Source organism: Nomascus leucogenys, chromosome 10 (genome assembly GCF_006542625.1).
Source record: "Nomascus leucogenys isolate Asia chromosome 10, Asia_NLE_v1, whole genome shotgun sequence".
Taxonomy (NCBI): Eukaryota; Metazoa; Chordata; class Mammalia; order Primates; family Hylobatidae; genus Nomascus; species Nomascus leucogenys.
This window is the reverse complement of record NC_044390.1, coordinates 84,006,285-84,032,546: the sequence shown is the minus strand read 5'-3', so window position 1 is coordinate 84,032,546 and position 26,262 is coordinate 84,006,285. Positions and strand designations below refer to the sequence as shown.

Genomic DNA, 26,262 nt, shown 5'->3' with positions numbered 1-26,262 from the left:
ACCCCCATGGCCCGTGTCTCTACAAAAAAAAAAAAAAAAAAAAAATTAGCTGGGCATGGTGGCATGTGCCATCCCAGCTACTTGGGAGGCTGAAGTGGTGGGAGGATTGCTTGAGCCCAGGAGGTTGAGGCTGTAGTGAGCTATGATCATGCCACTTCACTCCAGCCTGGGAGACAGAGTGAGACCTTGTGTAAAAAAATAAAAATAATATAAAAAAGAAGGCACTTGGAATAATGACTGGCAAATAGTAAGAGCTCTATAACTGCTGGCTATTATTATAGTAATAATGATTATTGTCTTGTGTGTTTACTGTTTATTATCTGTCTCTCCATGCCAGGCTGTAAGCTTCTTGTAAACCCCTTCATTCCTAGCATGGTGTACAGTGGGTGCCTAATTGTAGACAGCGCTCTGAAGGAGATTTCCATGGTATTATGGAGGTGTGTGACAGAGGGACCAGTTTGATCCAGGGGGTAGTCAAGGAAGGCTTCCTGGAGGTGGGGACACTTGAGTCGAAGCCTGAAGAACATTTAGCAGTTAACTGGGCAAAAGAGAGGGGATGGAGATAGAACATTCCAGGCTGAAGGATGTCTCCTGTGCAAAGCTCCTGAGATAGGAAGATGTTTGAGGCACTTGAAGACAGCTGATGTGGCTGTAGTTGGGGGTGCAGGGGAGAGAGGGAGTGGGGAAAGGAGGGAAGTCCACACAGAGCCGCAAAGACCATACTGGATTCTCATCATGGTCTGGAGGGCAGGACCCAGGGGTCAGCAAGCCCTGCAGCTTCTACAGATTCCCATTATGGCACCCATTACCCTCTATGATGGCCCTTCTCCCGTCCAGCCCCAACCTCGCACCCTGGAGTAACTGATGTCATTGACATGCCACATGACCTTCAACCCATGGCTTATTCACAGCTTTCCAACCAACTTTAGTATCACCCTGAGATACCCTTTCTCCATCTTGACCAGCTGGGTGCATGCCCAGTTCTTTTGGAAGACTCAGCCAAGCAATCACGTCTCCCCTGTTTTATGATGTTGCCCTGATTCCATCCTGTTACTATCTCCTGCAAATGTAAGTACTGATCGCATCTTCTCTCTTATGCCATTCTTCCTGGTGAAGACCCCTCTCAAAGCATTGCATGATACTTCTGGAATTATTTGCAAATCCTCTGATTGTTCACTAGATTAAGAGCTCTCTCTCTCTCTCTCTCTGTCTCTCTCTCTCTCACACTCTCTCTCTCCCTCTCTCTCTCTCTCTATATATATATATTTTTTTTTTGAAACCAGGTCTTGCTCTGTCATCCAGGCTTGAGTGCAGTGGTGCGATCACAGCTCACAGCAGCCTTGATTTCCTGGACTTGAGCGACCGACCCTCCTGCTTCAACCTCCCAAGTAGCTACAACTATAGGCACGTGCCACCATGCCTGGCTAATTTTTAAATTTTTTTGTGGAAATGGAGTCTCACTTCGTTGCCCAGGCTGGTCTCAAACTCCTGGCTTCATGTGATCCTCCCACCTTGGCCTCTCAAAGTGCTGGGATTATAGGTGTGAGCCACCATGCCCAGCCACTGGATTGAGAGCTTTCTGAGGGCAGAACCTGGTTTTATGCTGAGTACGGTTCTTGCTCAGATGCTCAGTAAATATCTGTTGACCAACCGAATGGGACTTAATGCTACCCTGGACAAAAGAGGTACTTACATAGGAGAATGCAACACAACCCCTGTTCACATAAACTTGGTTAAGTGAATGGGAAATAGCCAAGAAATTTAGCAGTTTTTTCACTCATTCGTTCAACACATTCACTGAGGCTCTCACACTTCTAATTTAATAGTTCTCAGATGTTCTGGTGCTAAGACCCCTTTATATTTTTTAAAAACACTGAAGACCTCAAAGAGCTTTTGTCTATGTGGTTTAAATGTCTATATTTACAAATTTAGAAATATTTAGAAATAGAAACGGAGACATATTTAAAACATAATGGCCAGGCACAGTGGCTCACGCCTGTAATCCCAACACTTTGGGAGGCCAAGGTGGGCAGATCATAAGGTCAGGAGTTCAAGACCACCCTGGCCAACATGGCGAAAGCCTGTCTTCACTAAAAATACACAAATTAGCTGGGCATGGTGGCGTCTGCCTGGAATCCCAGCTACTCAGGAGGCTGAGGCAGGAGAATTGCTTGAACTGTGACCCAGGAGGTGGAGGTTGCAGTGAGCTGAGATCGTGCCACTGCATTCCAGCCTGGGCTGCAGAGTGAGACTCTGTCTCAAAAAAAAAAAAAAATCCATAATACACAAGCACATATTCATGAGCCACCAGAGTGATGACCTCCTCACAGGTGATGCAGCCTCTGGAAAACTCCACTGTACACTCACGAAAGAACTAGAGCAAAAAGGCCAATAATGTCTTAGTATTATTATATAAATGGTTTTGACCTCGCAGACCCCCTGACAGGAACCCCCAGGGGTACCCTGGCCACACTTTGGGAACCACTGTTCTAACTGCTTAGTCAACATCTGCCCCACCCTCTAGGTGGTAAATGCCATGAGGGCAGCCATGTTGTTGTCATACTCCTACTGTCCAGCCCTGAGCTAGCACAGAGTAAGGGCTCTGTCAACGGAGAGGACAAATGAATGAGAATGCAGATGACTAATGACCAAACAGGAAAGCCTGGCGATACCAGGGTGATGAAGGCCCGGTCCCTGCCCTCCGGGAGCTCACAATCCCTCCCTCAGAGAAATGGGGGGACAGAATCTGGTGTCAAATGAAAAGGTTCAAAAAACCCGGTCTACCCAGGGCCCAGCTGAGGGGTTCACGGCCGTGTACTGCCTCCAGCATGTGGAGAAAGGGATGAATGTCTACAGAGGAAGGGGGAGGAAGAAGGAGCCCTTTCTCAGCGGGAAGGATGGGATTGGGTGGATTGATGGGCAGTGGGGAAGACAGGTGGCCCTGGATTGTTTTTTTGTTTGTTTCTTGGGTTTTTTTTTTTTTTTTTTTTGAGACAGGGTCACACTCTATCACCCGGGCTGGAGTGCAGTGGTGTGATTACGGCTCACTGCAGCCTTGACCTTTCGGGGCTTGAGTGATCCTCCCACCTCAGCCTCCTGAGTAGCTCGACTACAGGCATGCACCATGGCACCCTGTATTTTTGTATTTTTTGTAGAGTTGGGGTCTTGCTAATGTTGCCCAGGCTGGTCTTAAACTCCTGGGCTCAAGTGATCCACTCGCCTCAGCATCCCAAAATGCTGGGATTACAGGTGCAAGCCACTGTGCCCGGCTGGCCTTGGATTATTAACTGCCCCCTGGTTGTGCCTCCTGAAGCACAGAGTTGGGGTTAAACCAGTCACCTCACCCTCACCCCAAATTCTATCCAGGTCTTGCCCAAAGATCCAGAGCAGGCAGGTGGGGCTTGGGACAAGAGCCTACAATCACAAGAGCCAGCCCCAGTGTGAGAGAAGAGGCTTTGAGTGGGAGAGGGGCATTTCTGGACCTAGCACTTGGTGTTCAGCGTGAGCTGAGAAAGCAGGAAGCAGCCAGGCCTGGGTCCAGAGGGATGAATGCAGGTGAGGAGGAGAACAGGCAGTCATGAGCCACTACCCCTTATAGAGTATAAACACGCCGGGCACGGTGGCTCACGCCTGTAATTCCAAAACTTTGGGAAGCCAAGGTGGGTGGATCACTTGAGGCCAGGAGTTTGTGACCAGCCTGGCTAACATGGCGAAACCCCATCTCTACTAAAAATACAGAAATTAGCTGGGCATGGTGGTGGGTGCCTGTAATCCCAGCTATTCGGGAGGCCGAGGCAGCAGAATCACTTGAACTTGGGAGGCAGAGGTTGCAGTGAGCCAAGACCATGCCACTGCACTCTAGCCTGGGTGACAGAGGGAGACTCTGTCTCAAACAAACAAACAAATAAATAAAGTAGGAACATGATACCAGGCCCTGCCAATGTTCTTTATGTGCATAATTGCACCCCAGTCTCATAACAGCAAACAGACAGGTCAGTGAGACTCAGAGAGGGGGAGCTGTGTGCCCAAGGTACACAGCTGCTAAGTGGCAGGGTTGGAATCCAACCTAGGGCATGTGAGAGGCAGATTTCCATTATGGCCCCCAGTATCCCCTTCTCCTGGTGTTCATAGCCTCGTGCATCCCCTTCCCTTAAGTAAGGGTGGCACCTAGTGATCTGCTTCCAACCAGGAGGATACAGTGAAGGTGACAGAATGTCCCTTCTGGGATTAGGTTACAAAAGACTGTGACTTCCAGAACTCAGGGTATCTACTGGCCACAAAAGCCAGTGAGAAACTGAGGCCTCCAATTTCACAGCCCATGAGGAACAGAATCCTACCAGCAACCACACGGCGGAGCTTGGATGCAGCTCCTCCCCAAGTTGAGCCAGGAGATGACCACAGCCCTGGTAATACCTTGACTGCAGCCTGTAAGAGGCCCTGTGGCAGAGGACACAGCTAAGTTGTACCTGGATCCTCTCTCTCTCTCTCTCTCTCTCTCTCTCTCTATATATATATATATATATATATATATTTATTTATTTATATATTTTTTGAGACAGAGTCTCGCTCTGTCGCCCAGGCTAGAGTGCAGTGGCATGACCTTGGCTCACTGCAACCTCTGCCTCCCGGGTTCAAGTGACTGTCCTGCCCTAGACTCCTGAGTAGCTGGGACTACAGGTGTGCGCCACCAGGCCAGGCTAATTTTTGTATTTTTAGTAGAGACGGGGCTTCACCATGTTGGCCAGGCTGGTCTCGAACTCCTGACCTCAGGTGATCTGCCTGCCTCACCCTCCCAAAGTGCTGGGATTACAGGTGTGAGCCACCATGCCCAGCCTTTTTATTTCTTTGAGACAGGGTCTCCCTCTGTCACCCAGGCTATGGTGTAGTGGTGCAATCTCGGCTCACTGCAGCCTCCGCCTCTTGGGCTCAGGCAATCCTCTCACCTCAGCATCCTGAGTAGCTAGGACCACAGGTGTGCACCACCACACTTGGCTAATTTTTGTATTTTTTGTAGAGATGGGGTCTGGCTGTGTTGCTTAGGCTGGTCTTGAACTTCTGGCCTCAAGCAATCTGCCCACCTTGGCCTCCCAAAGTGCTGGGATTATAGGCATGAGCTACCATGCCTGGCCTGTGCCTGGATTCTTGACCCGTAAAAACTGTGAGATAATAAACATTTGTTGCTTTAAGCCACTGAGTTTTGGGGTAACTTGTTACACAGCAATTGATAACTGATACAAAAAGCATCTGACTTTGTAGTGAAAACCCTTACTCATTATAGATAATCTGGGAAAGGATGTTTGAAGCATTTAATTATGAAAAATGACATTACTGAAAATGTGGATACTACCAGACAGGTCACACACACACACACACACACACACACACACACACACCCCTAACCTCAGATCCTCTTTAATCACACAAACCAGGCCAGCCATGTCCCGACTTAGAATTAAACACTAATACTGAATATTGGTATAATACACTATGATTTTCAAAACCCATATACAGCCCTATACATCATCTCATATGACTCTTAAAAAAGTCCTACAAGCTGCCCAGCAGCTTGTCAATCTTGGGTGACAGATGACATGGAGGGTCAGGGTCACAGTGAAATGCATTGCTCAGGGTTACAGAGTTAGTGCCTAGGATATTGCTGGTGCTCAATAAGCCCTCAAAGCATAGATGACTGGATGGAGGAGTCAGAGGTAGGTGTCAAGAACTCTGATCCCAGCTCAGCCATTCATTCATTCTGAGGAGGCAATGTGCACAGGCCTGGCTGGACACAGCAGAGACTATTCCCAGGAATTTCTGGAAAAAGTGCTCTGATCTTTTAATGCAGCCCTGGGGGCATCTCAAAGCCTGAGACCAAGCCTTGTGGAATGGGCATAGCCAATGGCATCAGAGGCTCTGGATTTGAATCCTGGTTCTGTGACTGAGGAACAACAGGACCTCAGGCAAGTCCATCCCTTTGTTTTTCTGAGCCTGAGTCTTTGTCTCTATTAAATAGGGTTACTATTTCCCTCCCAAAGTGTCTGTGAGGATGGGGACAGATAAGTTCAAGTATGAAGAACTTGTAAGCACGAAATCAACAGGAGTCACCATTCTCTTGCCCTCTTGCCTTCGCATCATAAAACATGCAAAAAACCAAACTCATAGTGACCAAGAATTGGAGGACAGTTCATTTTCTAAATGCACTCTTACTCTTCTCTTTGGCAAAGGATTTCTTTAAATGAACCAAGCTTCTCACTTTGTGTTCAAAATGCCCTTTCCCTGGCTCCCTGTAGCCTATCAGAGGGCACACCATAAATACGTGCTGAGTGCCTAACTGGGCAAGTGCACTCCTGGGCAGAGCGTTCTAACCTCAGGACATGCTCAGTGTCTGCCCAACTAGCTTCAATTAACAATCTGCTTCCTGAGCCCTAGCTCAGGGGGTAGTGGGTGGAGTGGGAGACATATTGAACTTAAAGGGGAGACAAGGCATGGCTTTAGCCTAGTGGGCCCCTCTGCTCCTCCCTCCCTCCCTTCCTTCCTCCCTCCCTCCCTCTCTTCTTTCCTTCCTTCCTTCCTTCCTCCCTCCCTCCACCTATCCATTCACCCACCCACCCATCTATATAGCCACCCATCTGTCCATTCATTTGCTCACCCACACTGTCACTCACCCACTTATACCTCTATCTACCCACCTTTACACTCACCCATCCACTCCTTCACTTGGACACCATTCCATCCATCTGTCCATCTGTCCATCCATCCTATTTACCCACTCATCTGTCCATCCATTTGCCCATCCATACAGTCACTCACCCACTTATACCTCTGTCCACCTACCTTTCACTCACCCACCAACTTCTTCATCTGGCCATCATTCACTTCCATCCATCCATCCATCCATCCATCCACCCATCCATCCACCCATCCCATCCATCCATCCATCCATCCATTCACCCACCCATCCATCCTATTAATCTAAACATTCCATGCAACCATCCCATCCATCCTTCCTTCTGTCCATCCATCCATCCATCCATCCATCCATCCATCCATCCATCCATCCACCCACCTATCCATCCCATCTGTGCATCCATGCATCCCTCCATCTGTCTGTCCATCCATCCATCCATCCATCCATCCATCCATCCATCCATCCATCCAATATTTACTGAGACAGTACTGTGGCTCTGCTGCTAAACAAGACAGACATGGTATCTGTTCTCATGTTGCTTGTGGTTTGGCAAAAGGGAGACAGACGTTGCCCATTTAATTACCCAATGAACTACCTAGTTAACAATTGGAATAAGTGCTAAGTAGGAAAAACACAGGCATCTATGAGACCATATAGCTAGGGACGTGACTAGTCTGGGGAAGCAGAGTCAGGAAAGGCTTTATGGAGGAAGCAACATCGAAGCCGAGTCATTCATTCATTTGTTCATTCATTCAATGCTTTTAGGAATCAGCATGACCCATTTACCTGTGTGAATCATCTCTGCCTTTCCAGGCCTAGCTCACAGCAACAGAGCAAGACTAAAATGTGTGCCTGGCCTGGTCATATGTACAGTCTTCAACCAGCACTGGGTGTAGCTGTTACTCCTAGATCTGGGACAATGGGTGTCTTGTCTGACTCTTCCCAAGAATTTCTAATCCAGCTGCAGGAAGACATAGTGGTATCAGGAGAAGAATGGAGGAGAGACAAACAGACTGAGGCTTAGAGAGCTTGTCAGACTTTCACCTTGACATCATGTTCAAATCGTCCCTGCTACCAAGAAGGAACTACAGATGGCTCTGAAGCATATGAAAAGATGCTCAACCACGCTCATAATTAGGGAAATGCAAATTAAAACTGCACTGCGATACCGTTTGTCACCTGTCAGATTGGCAAAGCTCAAAAGAGGCTTGGTAACGCTATGTGTTGGTGAGGGAAGAAGCAAGAGGCTGTGTCATACTGCATACTAGGAGCATAAGCGGATACACTCTTTACAGAGGGCAGTTTAGCAATAACTGTCGAAATTGTGTACCTTCTAACCCAGTAATTCTGCCGCTAGGAATTTATCCTACCAAGAGCTCATGTGTGTGTGAAATGGGATGCATGCCCATAAGATCTAATATTTATTGAACCCTGACCAAGTGTCAGGAGCAGTTCTAAATGCTTCCCTTGAATTAACCTTTAATCAACACGATGGGCCCAGGTTGGTACAATTGATCTCCCCATTCCGGATCATTCATGACAGCCTTATTTGTAATAACAAAAGATTATGAGCTACTAAATGCCTATCAATAGAAGAATGGTTAAACAAACTGGTCTATTCATAAAATGGCACATTATGCAGCTATAAAATAGGATAAGGAGCAATCTCTAAGATAGAGTTTTAGGTTAAAAAGGAAGGTGCAGAAAACAGCATAGGTAGAATGTACTATAACTTATGTTTTTTTTTTTAAAAGATATGTTTGTGTGTGTATAAATATATACACACATATACATACATATGGTGACAGGCCTCCTTTTTATATCTTTCAAAGATTTTTTTAAAGTAAACTTTTTATTTTGGAATAATTTAAGGCTTACAGAAAAGTTGCAAAGATAGAACAGAAAATCCCAGTATACCCCTCACTGGGTTTCAGTTTCCCCTAATGTCATCATCTTGTATTACCGTGGTACATTTGTCAAAGCTAAGAAACCCACGTTGATATGTTACTATTAACTCAACTCCAGACTCTATTTGGAGTTCATCAAACCCATTTTCTACTAATGTCCCTTTTCTGTTCTGGGATCCAACCCAGGTCCCAGACTGTGTTTAGTCATCATGTCTCTTTAGTCTTCTTTTTGAATGTTGATTCATGCAAATATATTATCCATTTAAAAAGAAATACAATTGAACATGAAAAACAACCTCCTCCTTCCAAATCTCCAAACAGCAATAACAACAGCAACAAAAATGCTTGTCGATGTTAAAAAGGAACCCACCTTCTATCCCCCTACCCGTAAGCCTTTCCATGCCTTTTAGTCTCCAGGCTATGCCTCCTCCAAAAACCCTTCCCAACCTGGAACTCATCATTCTCTGCCTCAGTCCCCCGAGACACTGCATGAATCTCTCTTACACGGCACTTACCACTGCCTGCCTTGCTTCACAGTTATTTATGTAAGTGTCTGTCTCCCGGCGGAGACTGTGAGCTTCCAGAGGAGGGGATGGGATCTGCGGGCCCTCTGCCTCTCCTTCCTGGTATCAGATAGGATGCTTTGACCCCAATACACATTTGCTGAATTGACACCTAGTCCCTGATGGCAGGAGGAGGAGGAGGGACACATTTAGGGAGTTAAAAGGAAGCGGCCAGCACTTATGACTGTGGGCTGGTGACCCACGACTAATAAAAACAAATGGTAATAATAATTAAACAGATGACAATGATAATTCTAGCAACTTCTATGGTTAAGTAATTGAAATTTAGCTTTTCCATGGATGATCTACTTTAATCATAATAATAGCTCTATGAAGTAGCTGTTATTATTATGTCCTTTTTTTTTTTTTCTTTGAGATGTAGTCTTGCTCTGTTGCTCAGGCTGGAGTGCAGTGGCATGACCTCGGCTCACTGCAACCTCCACCTCCCGGGTTCAAGCAATTCTCCTGCCTCAGCTTCCGGAGTAGCTGGGACTAGAGGTGTGTGCCACCATGCCTGGCTAATTTTTGTATTTTTTTTTTAGTAGAGACAGGGTTTCACCATGTCGGCCTGGCTGGTCTTGAACTCCTGACCTCAGGTGATCTGCCTGCCTTGGCCTTCCAAAATGCTGGGATTACAGGCGTGAGCCACTGCGCCTGGCCACTATTATGTCCATTTTAGACATGAGAAAAACCAAGGCTCAGAGAGAGAGTGACTGACCCATCGGGGGTCAAGAATGCTGCTGAAATTCACATGCAGGATATTCTCATGTTACACCATACTGAATTTGGCATGTCTACATTTTACTAAGAAAACCAAAGCTCAGAGATGTGAAATAACGTACCCAAGTCCACCCAGCTACTAAGAGGCAGAGGTGAGATTGGAACCCAGGTCTGGCTGACTCCGGTCTTAGCCGGATTGCCCCCCAGAGACCCATGCCAGAGACCCAAGGACTGCCCATGGGGAAGGGTCCTGCTCTCCCCCAGCCTTGGTCTCCAATGGTCCCACCTGAGCCCTGCTCACCTGGCACAGGAGAATCAGAGGCTCTCGGAACTCGGCCTGACAGATGGCACAGATGTCACCGGCTTCTGTGCACTGCTGCCCGGTGGCTCGGACTCCATAGTTCTATTTGAGGGAGGGGAGAGGCAAATACAGCTATGGACGCTCTTGGGAACTATGCCCTCAGGAGCACTGTGAGATCTGTGGGCTGAGGAAGGGGTCGCTGCTGTTTCCAGTTCCTGATTCTCAGGACCTCGGTGGGGACCACCTGAAGCCAACTCACCTGAGAGGTGCAGAGAAGCTTCAGGGCTTTCCTAACTCCTCCCACACGTCCACAGATGTCGAAGGACTGAAAGGAGAACAGGGTGGTGGCTGAAAAGTACCCAAGGATCTCTCGTGACCCCTGCACAATCACCCCACCCCATCCTCTGATCCTCCACCCATTTTTGACTCAGAACATTTTTAGGGCTCCTCTTCTCATTTGCACTTCTTCCTTCCCAACAGTGTTGCATGGCTTTTGTCTTGTTGCCTAATCAAGAGTTTTCCCTGCTACCTAGGCCAGAATAGCAAATATACGGCATGCATAGCGCCTATTTCCCCTCCCAAGCCTACAGCAGGCATTGCTAATTGATCACAGCACTCTTCCTCTGAGCCCAGCCCACCCTGATAACACTTCTCCATCTAGCACTCCAGTCAGCCACTGTGTTGATCAGAACCAGCGAGTAATCAGTACACCCCAATGGCTGATACTACATGGATTGCCTGGCCAGTCCTGCTGGAAGGAAGGAAAGAGAAGAACTTGAACCCAGGAGCGGAGGTTGCAGTGAGCCGAGATTGCGCCACTGAACTCCAGCCTGGGCGACAGAGTGAGACTCTATCTCAAAAATAATAAAATAAAAATAAAACAGTTAGTGGTTAATTCCACGTCGTGTGAATTTTCCCTCAATTAAAATAAATAAATAAATAAATAAATAAATAAATAAATAAATAAATAAATAAATCAGCATGGGTGTTCTAGGTTGCCCAGGGGCCCCCTGAGGCCTGACTAGTGAATGGGGCCCTCCTTAGGCCGGCCCTCCAGCCTTGCGGCCACCTCACCTTGCAGAGGCTGTAGAGAACGATCAGGACCCCTCCCAGGAAGTAGCTGTTGGAGGAGTCGTCACCCATGATGTATTTGTACCACAGCTGGATGGGGACAAGGGATCGGAACAGCTGGCTCAGCTCCTCGATGACCAGATAGAACTTTCCCTGCAACCACACACAGAACATAAATTATTATTAGCAGTAAAGACCCAAAGGACCCAGCTGGGGGGCCCCCTGCCCCGGGCAGTGATGACATTCCAGGTCACAGGCAGGCCATTAATCAGCTCTGGAAAGCACTCAGGCCAGCTCCTAATGGGGCTGCAATATGGCCAGGGAGACGCGGCCCCTGCGCGCTGCCCTCATCCACCACCCAGCAGCCCAGAAGATCAAAGTGCCCAGGATTGAGGATCGAGTTTCAGGGTAGGAGAAACCCTACACCTTCGGGCAGAGGGCTGGAGAGTGGGTCACCCTCTGGGTCTCGCTGTGGCTTGGAGGGCTCAAAGCCCAAGGTGGGGGCACAGTCCCTGCCCTCCGCATCCAGGCCACCCTTATCTTTAGAGGGCTGACTCGAGCATCACAGGCGACTGCTCTCAGGGGCCCGGGCAGGATGGGCACAGAATGCAGGTAAGGCCAGGCCATAAGGCCCAAAGTGGGGAGATACATGTCCTTCCTAGCTCCACCACCTGCTCTCTTCCAAGGAGGCAGGACGAATACCTAGCTGTGTTGAGAAAGAACAGGGGCCGGGTGTGGTGGCTCATGCCTGTAATCCCAGCACTCTGGGAGGCCGAGGCAGGTGGATCACTTAAGGTCAGGAGTTCGAGACCAGCCTGGCCAACATGGCGAACCCCCAACTCTACTAAAAATACAAAAATTAGCTGGGCATGGTGGCGCACTTGTAATCCCAGCTACTTGGAGGCTACTCAAACGAGGCAGGAGAATCGCTTGAACTTGGGAGGCGGAGGTTGCAGTGAGCCAAGATATCACATCACTGTATTTCAGCCTGGGCAACAGAGCAAGACTCCATCTCAAAAAAAAAAAAACAAAAAAAAAAAACAGAAAAGAAAAAGAACACAACTTGGGTACTCACACTGGGCTGGGATTGAACCTGACCTTGCTGGATGTTCATGACCCTTAGTTTCCCCATCTACAGAATGGGAATCAGAATTCCCACCTTACGGGGTTGCTTTGAGGATTAAAGGAGATGAACAGGATAGGCACCTAGCATTATTCCTGGAGAAAAATTCTATTTCTCTTTCTCCCCTTGACCTTGGACAAGTCCCTCAAGCTTTCTGTGGCCTGTGTTGTAAAATGGAGATGAAAATAAGCCCACTCTGTAGTGTCTAATAAAGTTGAATACATACCTACTTTATGACCCAGCAATTCCAGTCTGAGCTATTTACCCGAGAGAAATGAAAACATATGTCCACATGTATGCCAATGTCCTTAGTGGCTTTATTCATAAAATCCCCAAACTGGAAGCAGCCCAGATGCCCATCAATGGAAGAATGGATAAACAAACGATGGCGTATTTATACAACAGGATACTGCCCAGCAATAAGAATACACGAATGCCTGATGTTCGCGATGACATGGGTGAATGTCACAAACATTATGTCGAATCAAAGAAGACAGTCATGGAAGAATATTTGTTGTATAATTCTGGTTTATACTAAGTCCTAGAATAGGTAACACTAATCTGAGATAATAGAAATCAGATCCCTGGTTGTCTGGGGTGAGAGAACTGACTGCAAGGAGGTGTCAGGAAATTTTGGAAAGGGATAGAAATATATATATATATGTTTTTGAGACAAGGTCTTGCTATGTTGCCCAGGCTGGAGTGCAGTTGTGCGACTATGACTCACTGCAGCCGCGACTTCCCAGGTTCAGGCGATCCTTCCACCTCAGCCTCCCAAGTAAATGGGATCACGGGTACATATCACCACGCCTGGCTAATTTTTTTGTATTTTTAGTAGAGACAGGATTTCACCATGTTGCCTAGGCTGGTCTCAAACTCCTGGGCTCAAGCAATCTGCCCCTTGTCAGCCTCCCAAAGTGTTAGAATTATTGGTGTGAGCTGCTGCACCTGGCCTAGAAATATGAAGTATTTTATATCTTGATTGGGATGGGGGATACATGGGTGTGGACATTTGCCAAAACTCATTGAAATATACACTCCTAATGTGTGCAATTTATTGTATTTAAACCCTGCTTCTATAAAGCTGATTAAATCAAACAAACGACCCTGCCCCAAGCATCCATATCTGTAAAAATATGAATAATCTTTACTCTAACAATTCTATGTTTGGCAATTTACCCTAACAAAACAATCAGAGATATGTGCAAAGATGTGCCTATAGGAATGGTCACTACAGCATTCTTTGTAATACTTAAAAAAAAAAAAAGTAAAAAACACAATGTACAAAAAAGAGGGTCTGATTATGTTAGAGATCTATAATGGAAAGCCATACAGCCATTAAAAATGTATCCTGAAGAAATAGCAACTTTATGGTGAAGAAAGGAAACATACATCATATTAATCAGGTGATCAAGGTTAACATCTCCAGTGAGAAGCCATTTTGACATCCTGAACCCTCTGACATGATGTCCTGAAAAGAAACAGTATCACTTCTGTGGTATTCTCGCCAAAACTCATCAATAAATTCTAATCTAATCATGAGAAAACAAGAGACAAATCCAAGCTGAAGGATATTCTCTCTCTCTCTTTTTTTTTTTGTAGAGAGAAGAGATCATGCTGTGTTGTCCAGGCTGGTCTCAAACTCCTGGGCTCAAGGGATCCTCCTGCCTCAGACTCCCAAAGTGCTGGGATTACAGGCATGAGCCATTGCACCTGGCCCCAAGTTGAAGGGGCCCAACACTCCTCAAAAATGTCAAGATCATGAAAGACAAAGAGAAGACCAAGGAATGTGAGGTTGGAGAGAATTAAGGAGACATGACAAGTAATGTAGCATGGGATCTTGGATTCAATCCTATACTCTCTTTCTCTTTTTTTTTTTTTTTTTTTTTTTTGAGACGGAGTCTTGCTCTTTCACCCAGGCAGGCTGGAGTGCAGTGGCACAATCTCAGCTCACTGCAACCTCCGCCTCTTGGGTTCAAGCAATTCTCCTGCCTCAGGCTCTCAAGTAACTGGGATTACAGGCACACACCACCATGCCCGGCTAATTTTTGTATTTTTAGTAGAGATGGGGTTTCACCATGTTGGCCAGGCTGGTCTCCTGTTCCTGACCACAGGTGATCCACCTACTTCGGCCTCCCAAAGTGCTAAAATTACAGGTGTGAGCGACCGCACCCAGCCCTGATTCAATCCTATACCAGCAAAAAAATGTCAACAGGCCAGGTGCAATGGCTGACACCTGTAATCCCAGCACTTTGGGAGGCTAAGGTGGGAGGATCCCTTGAGCCCAGGAGTTCAAGACCAGCCTGGGCAATATAGCAAGACCTTGTGTCTACAAAAAATCAAAAGATTATCTGGGAGTGGTTATGAGTTCCTGTGATCCCAGCTACTTGAGAGGCTGAGGTGGGAGAATTGCTTGAGCCCAGAAGTTCGAGGCTGCAGTGAGCTATGATTGTGCCACTGCACTCCAGCCTGGGTGACAGAGTAAGACCCTGTCTCGAAAACAAAAGAAAACAACAATAAAAATTGAAAAACAAAATAATGTCAATGGGGCAACTGGCAAAATGTGAATGAGGTCTTTAGTTTAGTTCGTGGTAACAGTATTGATGTTCATTTCCTGCCCTTGCTAACTGGACTCTGGTATATCAGATATCAACATTAGGGGAAGAGGAATGAAGGGTATATGGGAACTCTTAGCATTACTTTTGCAACTTTTCTTTAAGTCTAAAATTATCTCAAAATTAAAAGTTAAAAAAGAAATCATCCTGATGAAAGATATCATTTGACCTAAGCAAATGCTCATATTATTGTTCCAAATGGAAATAATAGAGAATGCAAAAAAAAAAAAAATACCCATTCTCTTTGTGTTTTTATGCTCTCTCCAGATTTTTTATACTGAGCATGCAATATGTTTAAATTAGAGGGGAAATTAGTCTGGGCACGGTGGCTCACACCTGTAATCCCAGCACTTTGGGAGGCCAAGGTGGACAGATCTCTTGAGGCCAGGAGTTCAAGACCAGCCTGGCCAACATGGTGAAACCCTGTCTCTACCAAAAATACAAAAAATAGCCAGGTATGGTGGCACGTGCCTACAATCCCAGCTACGTGGGTGGCTGAGGCATGAGAATCACTTGAACCCAGGAGGTGGAGGTTGAAGTGAGCCAAGATTACATTGTATGCATGGCATGTGGACAGAGAGAGACTTTATAGCCACCTTTTATATTCCATCTTGATGGGCTGGGCACAGGTCACTCCGAAGAGGATTCCTTGAAGCACATATACCCACATCTACCAAGGACCAAGAAAGGGTGTCCAATCATCACTCACTCCCCGCCCGATTTTTGTGACTAGTTGGCCACCTCCAGTTGTGAGGTCATTGTTTCCCAAAGGGCTCTCCTTTCCCCTCCTGACTCCCACCACTCCCTGAGCCCCAGAAACATCCGCTGGAGGGAAATGCTGGTTTCCCTCTGGAACCTTTGGGAAGATGGGGGTGATTGGAGAACAGAGATGTAGGGGGTGGCTGCCATGTTTGTTTTACATGGACAAAGGCATGATGGATGCTGGACCAATGGACAGCAACTCAATGTATGGCCAGGGCTAACCAAGCCTGTCCATATCCTGCTGCAGACCCCAGGATCTGCAGAATACCCATGATTTGAACTTTCATTCCCTGAACCACCCACCCTCAGCTGCCCCATGCCTCCCTCATGTCTCCCAAATTGCTCTCACCCAGGGTCTCTCAACTCTTGCATGTTCCATCTTACCCTGGACCAAATTGTCCAACCTCTCTCAACTGCCAGTCTTGACCTGCTGTTTTTTTTTTTTTGTTTTCACTTAAAACATTGTGTTTTTTAGAGATGGGGTCTATCTTATGTTGCCCAGGCTGGTCTTCATCTCTTGGGCTCAAGTGATCCTCCTGCCAGCTTGGCTTCCTGAGTCCCCTGTAGGGACTACAGATGTGAGGCACCATGCCTGGCCTTAACCTGCTTTTGTCACTCTTCCCTACATTCAGTGCACCCCTAGATAACTCTTGTTTCCTTCCTTCCTTACCTTTCTTTCTTCCACCCATCTATCTTTCCTTTCTTCCTTCCCTCCCTTCCCGCCTCTTATCCATTGATGCTGTCTTCCTTCCCTTTCCTCTGCCCCTCCCTCCCTCTCTTCCTTGCTCGCTCCCTTTCTTCTTCCCTCCCTTCCTTGCTTCCATTTCTGGACACCTACTATGCACCAGACACAATGCCAGGCTCTGGTGATACTAAGATAACTAAGACCTCATCCCTTCATCAGGAAGCTTGCTACCCAACGAGGAAGACTATTACTAAGCAAACTACTGTAATACAGTGTGGTAGAACTCTGCTAGAGGTAAATGTGAGGGGGCCCAAGAATTGAGGCATGGAATGTGGGGTGGGAAACTGATCAAGAAAGTCTAAGAGAAGTTATCTTTCCAGCCACTAAAAGTGTGAGCCATGAACCAGCACCATCAGCATCGCCTGGGAGCTGGTTAGAAATGCAGGCTCTTAGGCCTCACCCCAGAACTCCTGAAATAGAATCTACAATTTAATAAGGTCCCCAGGTGACCCAAGTGCACATCCAAGTTTGAGAAGCACTACTTTAATGGATGACTAACAGCCAAGCTGGTGAAGAAATGTGGGCAGGCAAGGGAGGAAGGGTGTTCCAGAGCCAAGAGGTGAAGGAAAACTTGGTCAATGGTCTGAGCGCCATCTTGGTGGGCAGCCTCCTGCTTGGTCTGCCTGGTCTCATGACAGGTAAGGACATGGCTACCCCATGAAAGGTCCCCGTGTCTCTGGGAGCCCCTGCCTGCTGGCGTCTGGCTGACTCTGGTTGCCTCTCTGTTCTTCCTTGTAGGCCAGTCTCAACAACCAGTCTGGCTTGGTGGTAAAGAGCACAGCCCCAGGAAACAAAGAGGCTGAGATCAGACCTAGGATTGTCACTTGCCACCTTATGTTAGTTTTGGTCACTGTCTTTGGGTCTTCCAATTCTCAGGCCCCTTAGATGCAGGCTGGTTTCTGGGCCAAATCCCAAACTTCCCACTTGCTATTGGGCAGCTCTAGAACAAGTGTTGGCAAACTTTTTCTACAAATAACCAGGTAGTGAGTACTGAGCCTTTGCAGGCCATACGGTCTCTGGCACTACTACTCACCTCTGTCACTGCAGTAGGAAAACAGCCTTGGATAATAGGTAAGTGAATGGGTGTGGCTGTGTTCCAATAAAACTTTATTTATAAAAACAAGTGGCAGGACATATTTGGCCTGTAGCCTATAGTTTTCTGACCCGTGGTCTGTTCTATCAGAATCTAGATAAGTCACGATGGGGATTCTAACACATCCCCAGGATTTCCCAGAAGGCTCTGATACCAGCTTCTTTCCCTGTCTTTTAGTTGCCTAATGACACCAAGCTCTTCCTTTGCAGATGGAATAGTGGTCCCTCTACTCTTTGCTGAGCTAACATCTATTCATCTTTTGGGTCTCAGCTAACTGTCACCGCCTATGAAAAGCCTTCCCTGACTTTTTAATTCAATTAGGCCCTCTTGTTATGTACACCTTTGAAGGCTCCCCTAAATCACTCCTTTCTTTCTTTTCTTTTTTTTTTTTTTTGAGATGGAGTCTCACCCTGTTGCCTAGGCTGGAGTGCAGTGGCATGATCTCAGCTCACTGCAGCCTCTGCCTCCTGGGTTCAAACGATTCTCCTGCCTCAGCCTCCTGAGTAGCTGGGATTACAGGCACCCGCTGCCAGACCCAGCTAATTTTTTGTATTTTCGTAGAGATGACGTTTTACCACGTTGCCCAGGCTGGTCTGGAACTCCTGAGTCAGGTGATCCACCCGCCTGGGCCTCCCAAAGTGCTGGTTACAGGTGTGAGTCACCACTCCCAGCCCCTAAATCACTCCTTCAAAGCATTTGTTCACAATATTAAAAAATTATTTTACTATCCATCCCTCCCACTGGACTATGAGCCCCTTATGGGAGAAGATAATTTGGCTCTGGGTGTATTCCCAGCATCTAGCATGTAGTAGGTGCTCATGTAACAAAGGAGGACCTCTGGAAGCTGAAGATTCCATCATTATTACTCAAGTCAACTTCCTACAGTTTGCTGATGGAGGAGAGTTGAAATGCTGAAGAGAGAATATCTCTTTATAAGCAAGCACTGATGTCACAGCAAATAAATTTAAGAGAGTGAGAGCCTATGTGGCACCCCGTTAAAGGTAGCAATTAGCTGCCAGGGGGTGGGCCACTTTGAAAAAGAGATCAAACCACCAAGGAAAACTGGGCATATCCCAGCAAAACCATCTCTCCCTAATTAAGCAGTTTTATAATTCCAGGTTTCTTAAGCATGTTATTTCTGACGACCACCAAATGGGATGTGTGGTTTCTCTGGGGCGTCAGAGAATAAGGAATACGATCAGATTATGAGCTGTCTCGCCTCCCTGCCACCGTGAAGGGGAAACGGTAGCAATTGTTGCAGGACGTGCTTGGGCACGGATGGTTCTCTGCTTGGATTCAGATAAAGGCAGTGGGAGTGTCGAGTTGGGAAGGCGGATTCTATTCCGACTTCCTCACTGCCAAGATGAGGGGTGGGACAAGAAGAGAAATGGGAAACATCGAAACAACAGAGGGCTGGCTCCAGAAGCGGGTGGGAAATGAAGGAGAGTAAGATGCTGAGAAGCAGAAGAAATGAACAGAGAGGAGAATTTTTTAGAAGAACGCACCTATATGGGAAAGATGATTTGAAGACTTATGGGGGTGGGGAGGAAGGGAGGAGAGACATAATCAAGTATCTGTCAGCAGCTTCAATGTATGAAAAATGCACAGACAGAGATGAAACCTTTTTTTTCTCTATCAAGATGAATGATATTTATACAGCTTTGCCTGTTTATGAATCTCTTTCATACACATTTTTTCATCTGTGGAGGCAGGATAGCCTAGTGGTTTAAAGGCATGGGATTTGGGATTCTAAGGTCAGATCTATCACCTACCAAACTGGTTGATTTGGCACAATAATTCAACCTCTATGACCCTCAGTTTCTTCATCTGTAAATGGGGTTGAATACACACATACATTCATACATATATACACACATACATATAGATATGCATGCAGTGGTGTGCTGGCAAACTAGGTCTCTGGGGGAAAGAAAAGGCCCTGATTTGTGTGTTTACCAATTTCTGTGGTATAAATGTTCCCACAAGGCCAACTTCAAGCTACCAATGATTTAACAACTGTTTGCAAATTTCCTGAAAATGTAACCATTGGCTCTCACATGTCAGTAAAACCTGTATTCAACACACCAAGGTGATCTTATGGATTAAATAAGCCAATAAATCTAAAACACAGGTACATAAGAAGGGCCCAGTACATGATACAGCTAGTACTGGCCCTCATGATAATCCAGAAATGTGGCCATTATGTTACTGCTGCCTTATTTTAGAGATGAGAAAATGCAGGTTCAAATGAACTAAGGTGAACTAGAATTAAGGCAGAAGTGATATCTGGGACTTCCAAGCCTAGGACTTAAGAGATCAGGCAGCTTTCACTTCCTTCCTTTTGCTTGTTCTCCCTCCTCCAGCTGCCATGTTTGTGGGAAGCCCAAGCTATAAGGAGAGACCCAGTGAAGAGGACATGTGGAAAGGGAGCAGCTCTAACTGGAGGAGAAACATGGAAACCAGCCAACGGTGAGAACTGAGGCCCCAGATACAGGACCTTAAGAAGGCCATTCCTGCCATTGCAGCTGACGCATCAGACCTGGGAGTGAAGATGCCATCTTGGACAGTCCAGCCCCAGGAGATATCATGGGGAGGAGACAAGCTGTACCCAATGTGTCCTGACTGAACTCCTGACCCTCAAAATTGTGAGAATTAAATGGTTGTTTCAAGTCAACAACAACAACAACAACAATAAAAACTAAGGTACCCATCTAAGGCTACTCAGCTGGTGCCATAGACTGAACTGTGCCCACCTCATGTTCCTTTGTTGAAGCCCTAATCCCTAATCATGGCATTTAAAGATAAGGCCTCTGAAAGGTAATTAGATCATGAGAGTAGAGCTCTCATGATGGGATTAGTTCCCTTATAGGAAGAGACATGAGAGATCTCTCTGCCACTTGAGGACACAGTGAGAAGACAGCCTTCTGCAAGCCAGGAAGAGGGTCTTCACCATGAACACAATTATAAGTGTCATGTAGAAACTTCAGAGAAGCTTTCATCTTATTCTTCCCTACTTTCTCTATCCTACTGTCTGGAACTTGGATGTGATGGCTGGTGCTCTTGCTACCATCTTGGACCATGAGGGGGAATCCCACACCCTAGAGCTGGTGAAGCAGTGGGCTGGAAGGTGTCATACTCCGAGGCTCGGGCTGCTTATCTTTGGCCTTTACATGAGAAAGAGATACATTTTTTAAATTTAAGTCTTATTATTTTGGATTCTTTGCTGTTACTATTTGATTCCAATCCTAACTAATAGAAAGTGTTTGGGACTCAGTAGGTGACCAAGAAATATTTGCTGAATGAGTAATGGACAAATGAGGGGGCAAACTAAATGGCTTTGTGCTTCGAAACAGCTGGGTTTCCCACAGGCATGGCTCATAGAGAGCTCTAATGCTGAAGATACTAGGAATAGGAATGGGAGTCTATATATAACAAATGTTCTAGAAAATGATGAGGCTAAGAGTGAGATGGGGAGAGTTGGCCAGTAACTGCCATGTTGGGCACAGAAATATCACGGAAAAGACCTGGGAAAGAAATGTGGCACTGGGTGCAGATCCTAGCTCTGCCTCTTCAGATATGAGGCCCTGGATTCTGAGCAAGCACAATGGCAAAGAACATGGACTTGGGAGTCGGATGACCTGAATTTGAATTCTGATTCTGTCTCTTCCTGAGTTACCTGGGACAAGTCACTTCATCCTTTTGTGCCTCAGTTTCCTTGCTAGTAAAATGGGGCTAATGGTAGCCTCTAGCTCCTAGGGTTGTTGGGAGGATGAATGAGCAAATGTGTGTAAAGCATTGAGTTCAGTGCCTGGCACATAGTAAGTGCTCAATAAATGTTAGCTGCAGCACTGCTAGCAGCCTGGAAATATGAAAAAATAAATTAAGTCTGGTCAAAGAGGATGGTGGTGGACCAGGAAAGCAGGAGAATTTTTTTTTTTTTTTTTTTTTTTTTTTTTTTTTTAAGACAGAGTCTTGCTGTTTACCCAGGCTGGAGTGCAGTGGTCAAATTTCGGCTCACTGCAACCACCACCTTCCGGGTTCAAGTGATTCTCCTGCCTCAGCCACCAGAGTAGCTGGGATTATAGTTATGCGCCACGGCGCCCAGCTAATTTTCATATTTTTAGTAGAGACAGGGTTTTGCCTCATTGGCCAGGCTGGTCTCAAACTCCTGACCTCAAGCGATCCACACACTTCGGCCTCCTAAAGTGCTGGGATTACAGGTGTGAGCCACCACGCTTGGCCTGATTTTTATATGTCACCATTTATAACATGAAAACAGGGTTAAAAGTGTGGCATTTGAAGTCAGGTAGCTAGGTGCGCATCCTCTGCATCTGTGTGACTTTGGGCAAGTTACTCTCCCTCTCTGGGCCTCAGTGTTTTGTATGATGGGGGTGTTGTTCCAGCTCTGCCATTCTGGGCCTCTATGCACTGTTACAACAACTACTGGTGTCACTTTAGGCTATAAGTGACAGCTAACTTGAAGAAGCTTCCACAAAGAAGGAAATGTATTAGGTCACAAAATTGGGAAGGCAGGGGCGGCTCTGGCTTCAATGATGCCTGGATCCAGGAGGTCAAACAATATAGTCAAAGAGCCTTCTCTAGTTCTCTAGCTGTATCTTTCGTCTTTTTGTTTTTTGCTTTTTGAGACAGAGTCTCGCACTATCGCCCAACCTGGAGTGCAGTGGCTCAATGTTGGCTCACTGCAACCTATGCCTCCCGGGCTCAAGTGATTCTCATGCCTCCGCCTCCCAAGTGGCTGGGATTATAGGTGTGCACCACCATGGACAGCTAATTTTTGTGCTTTTAGTAGAGATGGGGTTTCACCACGTTGGCCAGGCTGGTCTCGAACTCCTCAGGTGATCTGCCCGCCTCAGCCTCCCAAAGTGCTGGGATTACAGGTGTGAGCCACTGCACCCAGCCAGTTCTTTCTATCTCTCCTCTTCTTCCCCATCTCTCAGCTCAGATGTCTCTGTTTCTTGTGTGTGTTTCATTCTCTCCTGCCAAGGTTGGACTCACTGCAGGTGGTAGTAGTGGTGGTGATGACGTTGATAGTGACTTGGCTGTTAACTATGTGCTAGGTACCACTCTGTGCACACCACTGAGGTAGGTGCCATTAATACTCCCACTTTACAGATAAGGAAATGGAGGCACAGAAAGGTTAGATAACCTGCCCCAGGTGACACAGCTGGAAAATGCTGGATCTGCCAGTATCTAGTAGGAAAGATGGCCACTGGCAGCCCCAAGCCAACACTCTTACAGCTGGAATTGCCACAGAGAGAGAGGGACACAGAGAGAGAGACAGACCCTGTTTCTCCTGGGGCCATTTGCCAAAGTGAATGTCAGGTCTTGGATGGCCCTGCTCCCCTCTGGGAACCAAGCTCTGAGGCCAAGAGGCCATGGGGTTCTATGATTGCTCAGTCCTGGTCACAACCATGGGGGCAGCACTGTGACTGACAGTCTCATCAGAACTAAGGGGACAGAGAGGAGGGGTGGTTCCTCTGGTCGAAAGAGGTTGGCCAGGCAGGGTGGCTCACACCTGTAACCCCAGCACTTTGGGAGGCCGAGGTGCACAGATCACCTGAGGTCAGGAGTTCAAGAGCAGCCTGGTCAACACGGTGAAACCCCGTATCTACCTAAAATACAAAAAATTAGCTGGTTTAGAGGTGCACACCTGTAATCTCAGCTACTCTGGAAGCTGAGGCAGGAGAATTGCTTGAACCCGGGAGGCAGAGGCTGCAGTGGGCTGAGATTGCGCCACTGCACTCCAGCCTGGGTGACAGAGTAGGACTCTGTCTGAATAAAAACAAACAAACAAACAAACAAAAAAAAAAACAGAAACGAGTTGTCAGAAAAAGGAGGATAGAAAGCTTCACGGACTAAAGCTAGCAAGCTAGCACAGGGCCAGGAATCTGCATTTCAAAGCCCTCCTTCCACATGTGGAAAAATAAGCAGGAGGGACTGCTTCCAGCCTCCTGGGCCAGAGGGGTCCCTCAGCCTCCTGGGTGACTTTTCCTTGCTTGCTTTTCTTCCCTGGATGGACTGCCTGTTGGCTCCTGAAAGCCACAGGGGATGGGGGCCACAAGTCCTGCTCCCAAGTGGGCAGGCTGGGCTGGGACAAGGAGCTGAAAACAAAGACATGTTGTCCTGGGAAGGTGGCCTGTGGTCCTGTTAGGATGGTGGGGTTGTGGGGACCACAGCTGGCAGAGCCCTGCAGACCCAGCACCGACCTGGGGACTTGGAGGGCTGGGCTAATGAGCTGAGGCCTGTGCCGGGTCTCCTCGGGTGCTGGGGGTAGGATCGCGGCTGGACCACTAACTTCACAGCAACGCCCGGCCAGGAGGGGTGGGAGAAACAAGTGTGATGGGGCAGGACTGGGGACAGAAGCAAGGCTAGAGAAGAACACAGGAAGGAAGGAGGGAAGCGGATAGAAACAGGAGGGGGAAATGGGGCTGGGGGCAGAAGAAAGGAAGAGAGACATGGCAGAGTTAGAGGCCAGAAGAGAAAGAACACCCAGGAGGCAGAGTCCAGGCAAGAGGGCGGGGAAGGCGACAGGGGAAGAGTAACCCCTGTATTAAGCGCGTACCAGGGGCCAGGAACGGCACACCAATTGCTCCTCTTGTAGGTAGTTATGACGCGTTCCCATTTCTTAGATGAGAAAGCTCAAACACAGAGGCAGGGGAGGGAAGAACAGAGTGGGAGACCCAGCAAGTGAGAGGATTACAAGAGGAAAGAGAGAAGGACTAGGGCTGGCTTCTAGTTTAGTGATGAGTTTCTCAGTTGAACACTTAGTACCTGCAGGCTGTCCCCAGACTCTGACAATCCTAGGAGATGGACACTGAAATTATTTGCTCCCATTAACTGGTGAGGAGAGAGAGGCTCAAAGAGGCAGGGTATGTTGTCTGAAGTTGCTAGACAGTGGTGGAGCCGGGATTTAAATCCAGCCTGATTTTCCAGAGTGGCTTTGAGCCACTCTGAGAAACAGAGAAAGGGAGACCTTAGGAGACCCTAGGAGATAAAGTAAGATGTGGGAGAAAGAGAAAGAAAAGATACAAGGTATGGGGGCAGAGAGGGAAGGATAACTGAAGGATGATAAAATTCAGAATAATGGGTACCCCTGGTGGGGGAAGTGAGGACAGAGGAACTTTCCAGATGCTGGAAATGTTCCGTATCCACCACAGCCAATCCAGTAACCACTGGTCACATGTCGCTACAGAGCACTTGAAATGTGGCTATTCTGAATTGAGATGTACTGAAAGTCTAAAATACACAGGGATGGCTGGGCGTGGTGGCTCACATCTATAAACCCAGCACTATGGGAGGCCGAGGCAGGAGGATCCCTTGAGCCCAGGAATTCGAGACCAGACTGAGAAACATAATGAAATTCTGTCTCTACAAAAACTTGCCAGGCATGATGGCGCACGCCTGTAGACCCAGCTACTCGGGAGGCTGAGGCAGGAGGATGACCTGAGCCCAGGGAAGTCAAGGCTGCAGTGAGCATGATCGTGCTTCTACACTCCAGCCTGGGTGACACAGTAAGATTGTCTTTAAAAACAAACAAACAAACAAACAAACAAACATCTCCCTTAAAACAAAAGAAACAAGGAATTTCAAAGTCTTAGAAAAACAACAAAAGGTAAAATATCTCATTAAAAATTTTATGTTGATTACATGGTGAAATAATATTTTGGACACATTAGGCTAAATAAAATATAGTATTAAAATTAAAGTCACCTGTTTCTTTCTAGTTGTTTAACGTGACTACTAGAACATTTAAAATCGTCTGTGTGACTCCCCTTACATTTCTGTTGGACAGCTTTGTTTATACTTTGATCTGAGTGATTACATATGTTTGTAAAAATCCACTGAGCTTTATAATTAGGGCACTCCACAGTATGTAAGTTATGCCTCAATACAAAAGAAAAAGGAAAAAAGGCAAGAGAAGGGCGAGCCAGGATAGAAAGAAGCCCAGCAGGTAGAGGGCGGGGCCAGCGGCCGCGCGTTGCCTGGCAACGGGTGCTGCCGGTGACGTCACCACCCGACGGCGGCCATTAATCCCCCTACTGGCGGCGCGGGCTGGCCCAGCCGCCTGCCTCCTCCTCCCTCGGGCCCGGATGAGATCACCGCGTCGGGCGGCCGGCTGTCCCCGCGCTCCCAACAAATCGACTCCTCGGCGAGCGCCGGCATCTCATGATCTCATGGCCCCGCGGGACGGCGCCGGCCGATGAGGTCACAGCCCTGCGCCCCGGGCCGCCCTGCTATGCGCTGGCCTCCCGGCGTCCCGCGCCGGTACCAGGCCCCCCAGCCTGAGGCTCTCAGCCCTTCGCGGACAAAGGAGGTCGCAGTTTGCGAAGGGCAAAGCTGCCTTTTCCATCCTTTTGACGCATCTTTGCGCGTCCACTCCCCGCTCTCTTATTTGAACATTTCACCCCGAAGACCCCGTGTCCAGCAGGGAGTGACCTCATTAGCTCCCCTAAACTTGAAGTCAGGGGCCATGCGACGCGGCTTGCCTGCAGGATTTCACAGCCGCTGAGTGAAGAAATTTCTGGAGCTGTGTCTTACAGACGAAGAAACGGGATCAGAGGGATAAAGGAATCTGCCCCAGGGTACCCACCTAGGGAAGGGTGGCGCAGGAAACCGGACCTCCATGATGTGAATGAGCCCTTTGACAGCCTTTTTC

General features: G+C 47.4%; 1 protein-coding gene across 5 annotated transcripts in view; it reads right to left on the bottom strand.

The window, feature by feature from the left end:
* Nucleotides 1–26,262, bottom strand: part of RNFT2 (ring finger protein, transmembrane 2) — a 122,107-nt gene that overhangs the window by 14,838 nt on the left and 81,007 nt on the right. For all 5 annotated transcript variants that reach the window (XM_030821463.1, XM_030821466.1, XM_030821467.1 and 2 more), the window contains 3 exons: nt 11,251–11,400; nt 10,436–10,501; nt 10,177–10,278 (listed from right to left, as the gene is read on the bottom strand). In XM_030821463.1, the coding sequence (XP_030677323.1) occupies nt 10,177–10,278; nt 10,436–10,501; nt 11,251–11,400 (318 nt within the window). The remainder of the gene's footprint in view (nt 1–10,176; nt 10,279–10,435; nt 10,502–11,250; nt 11,401–26,262) is intronic.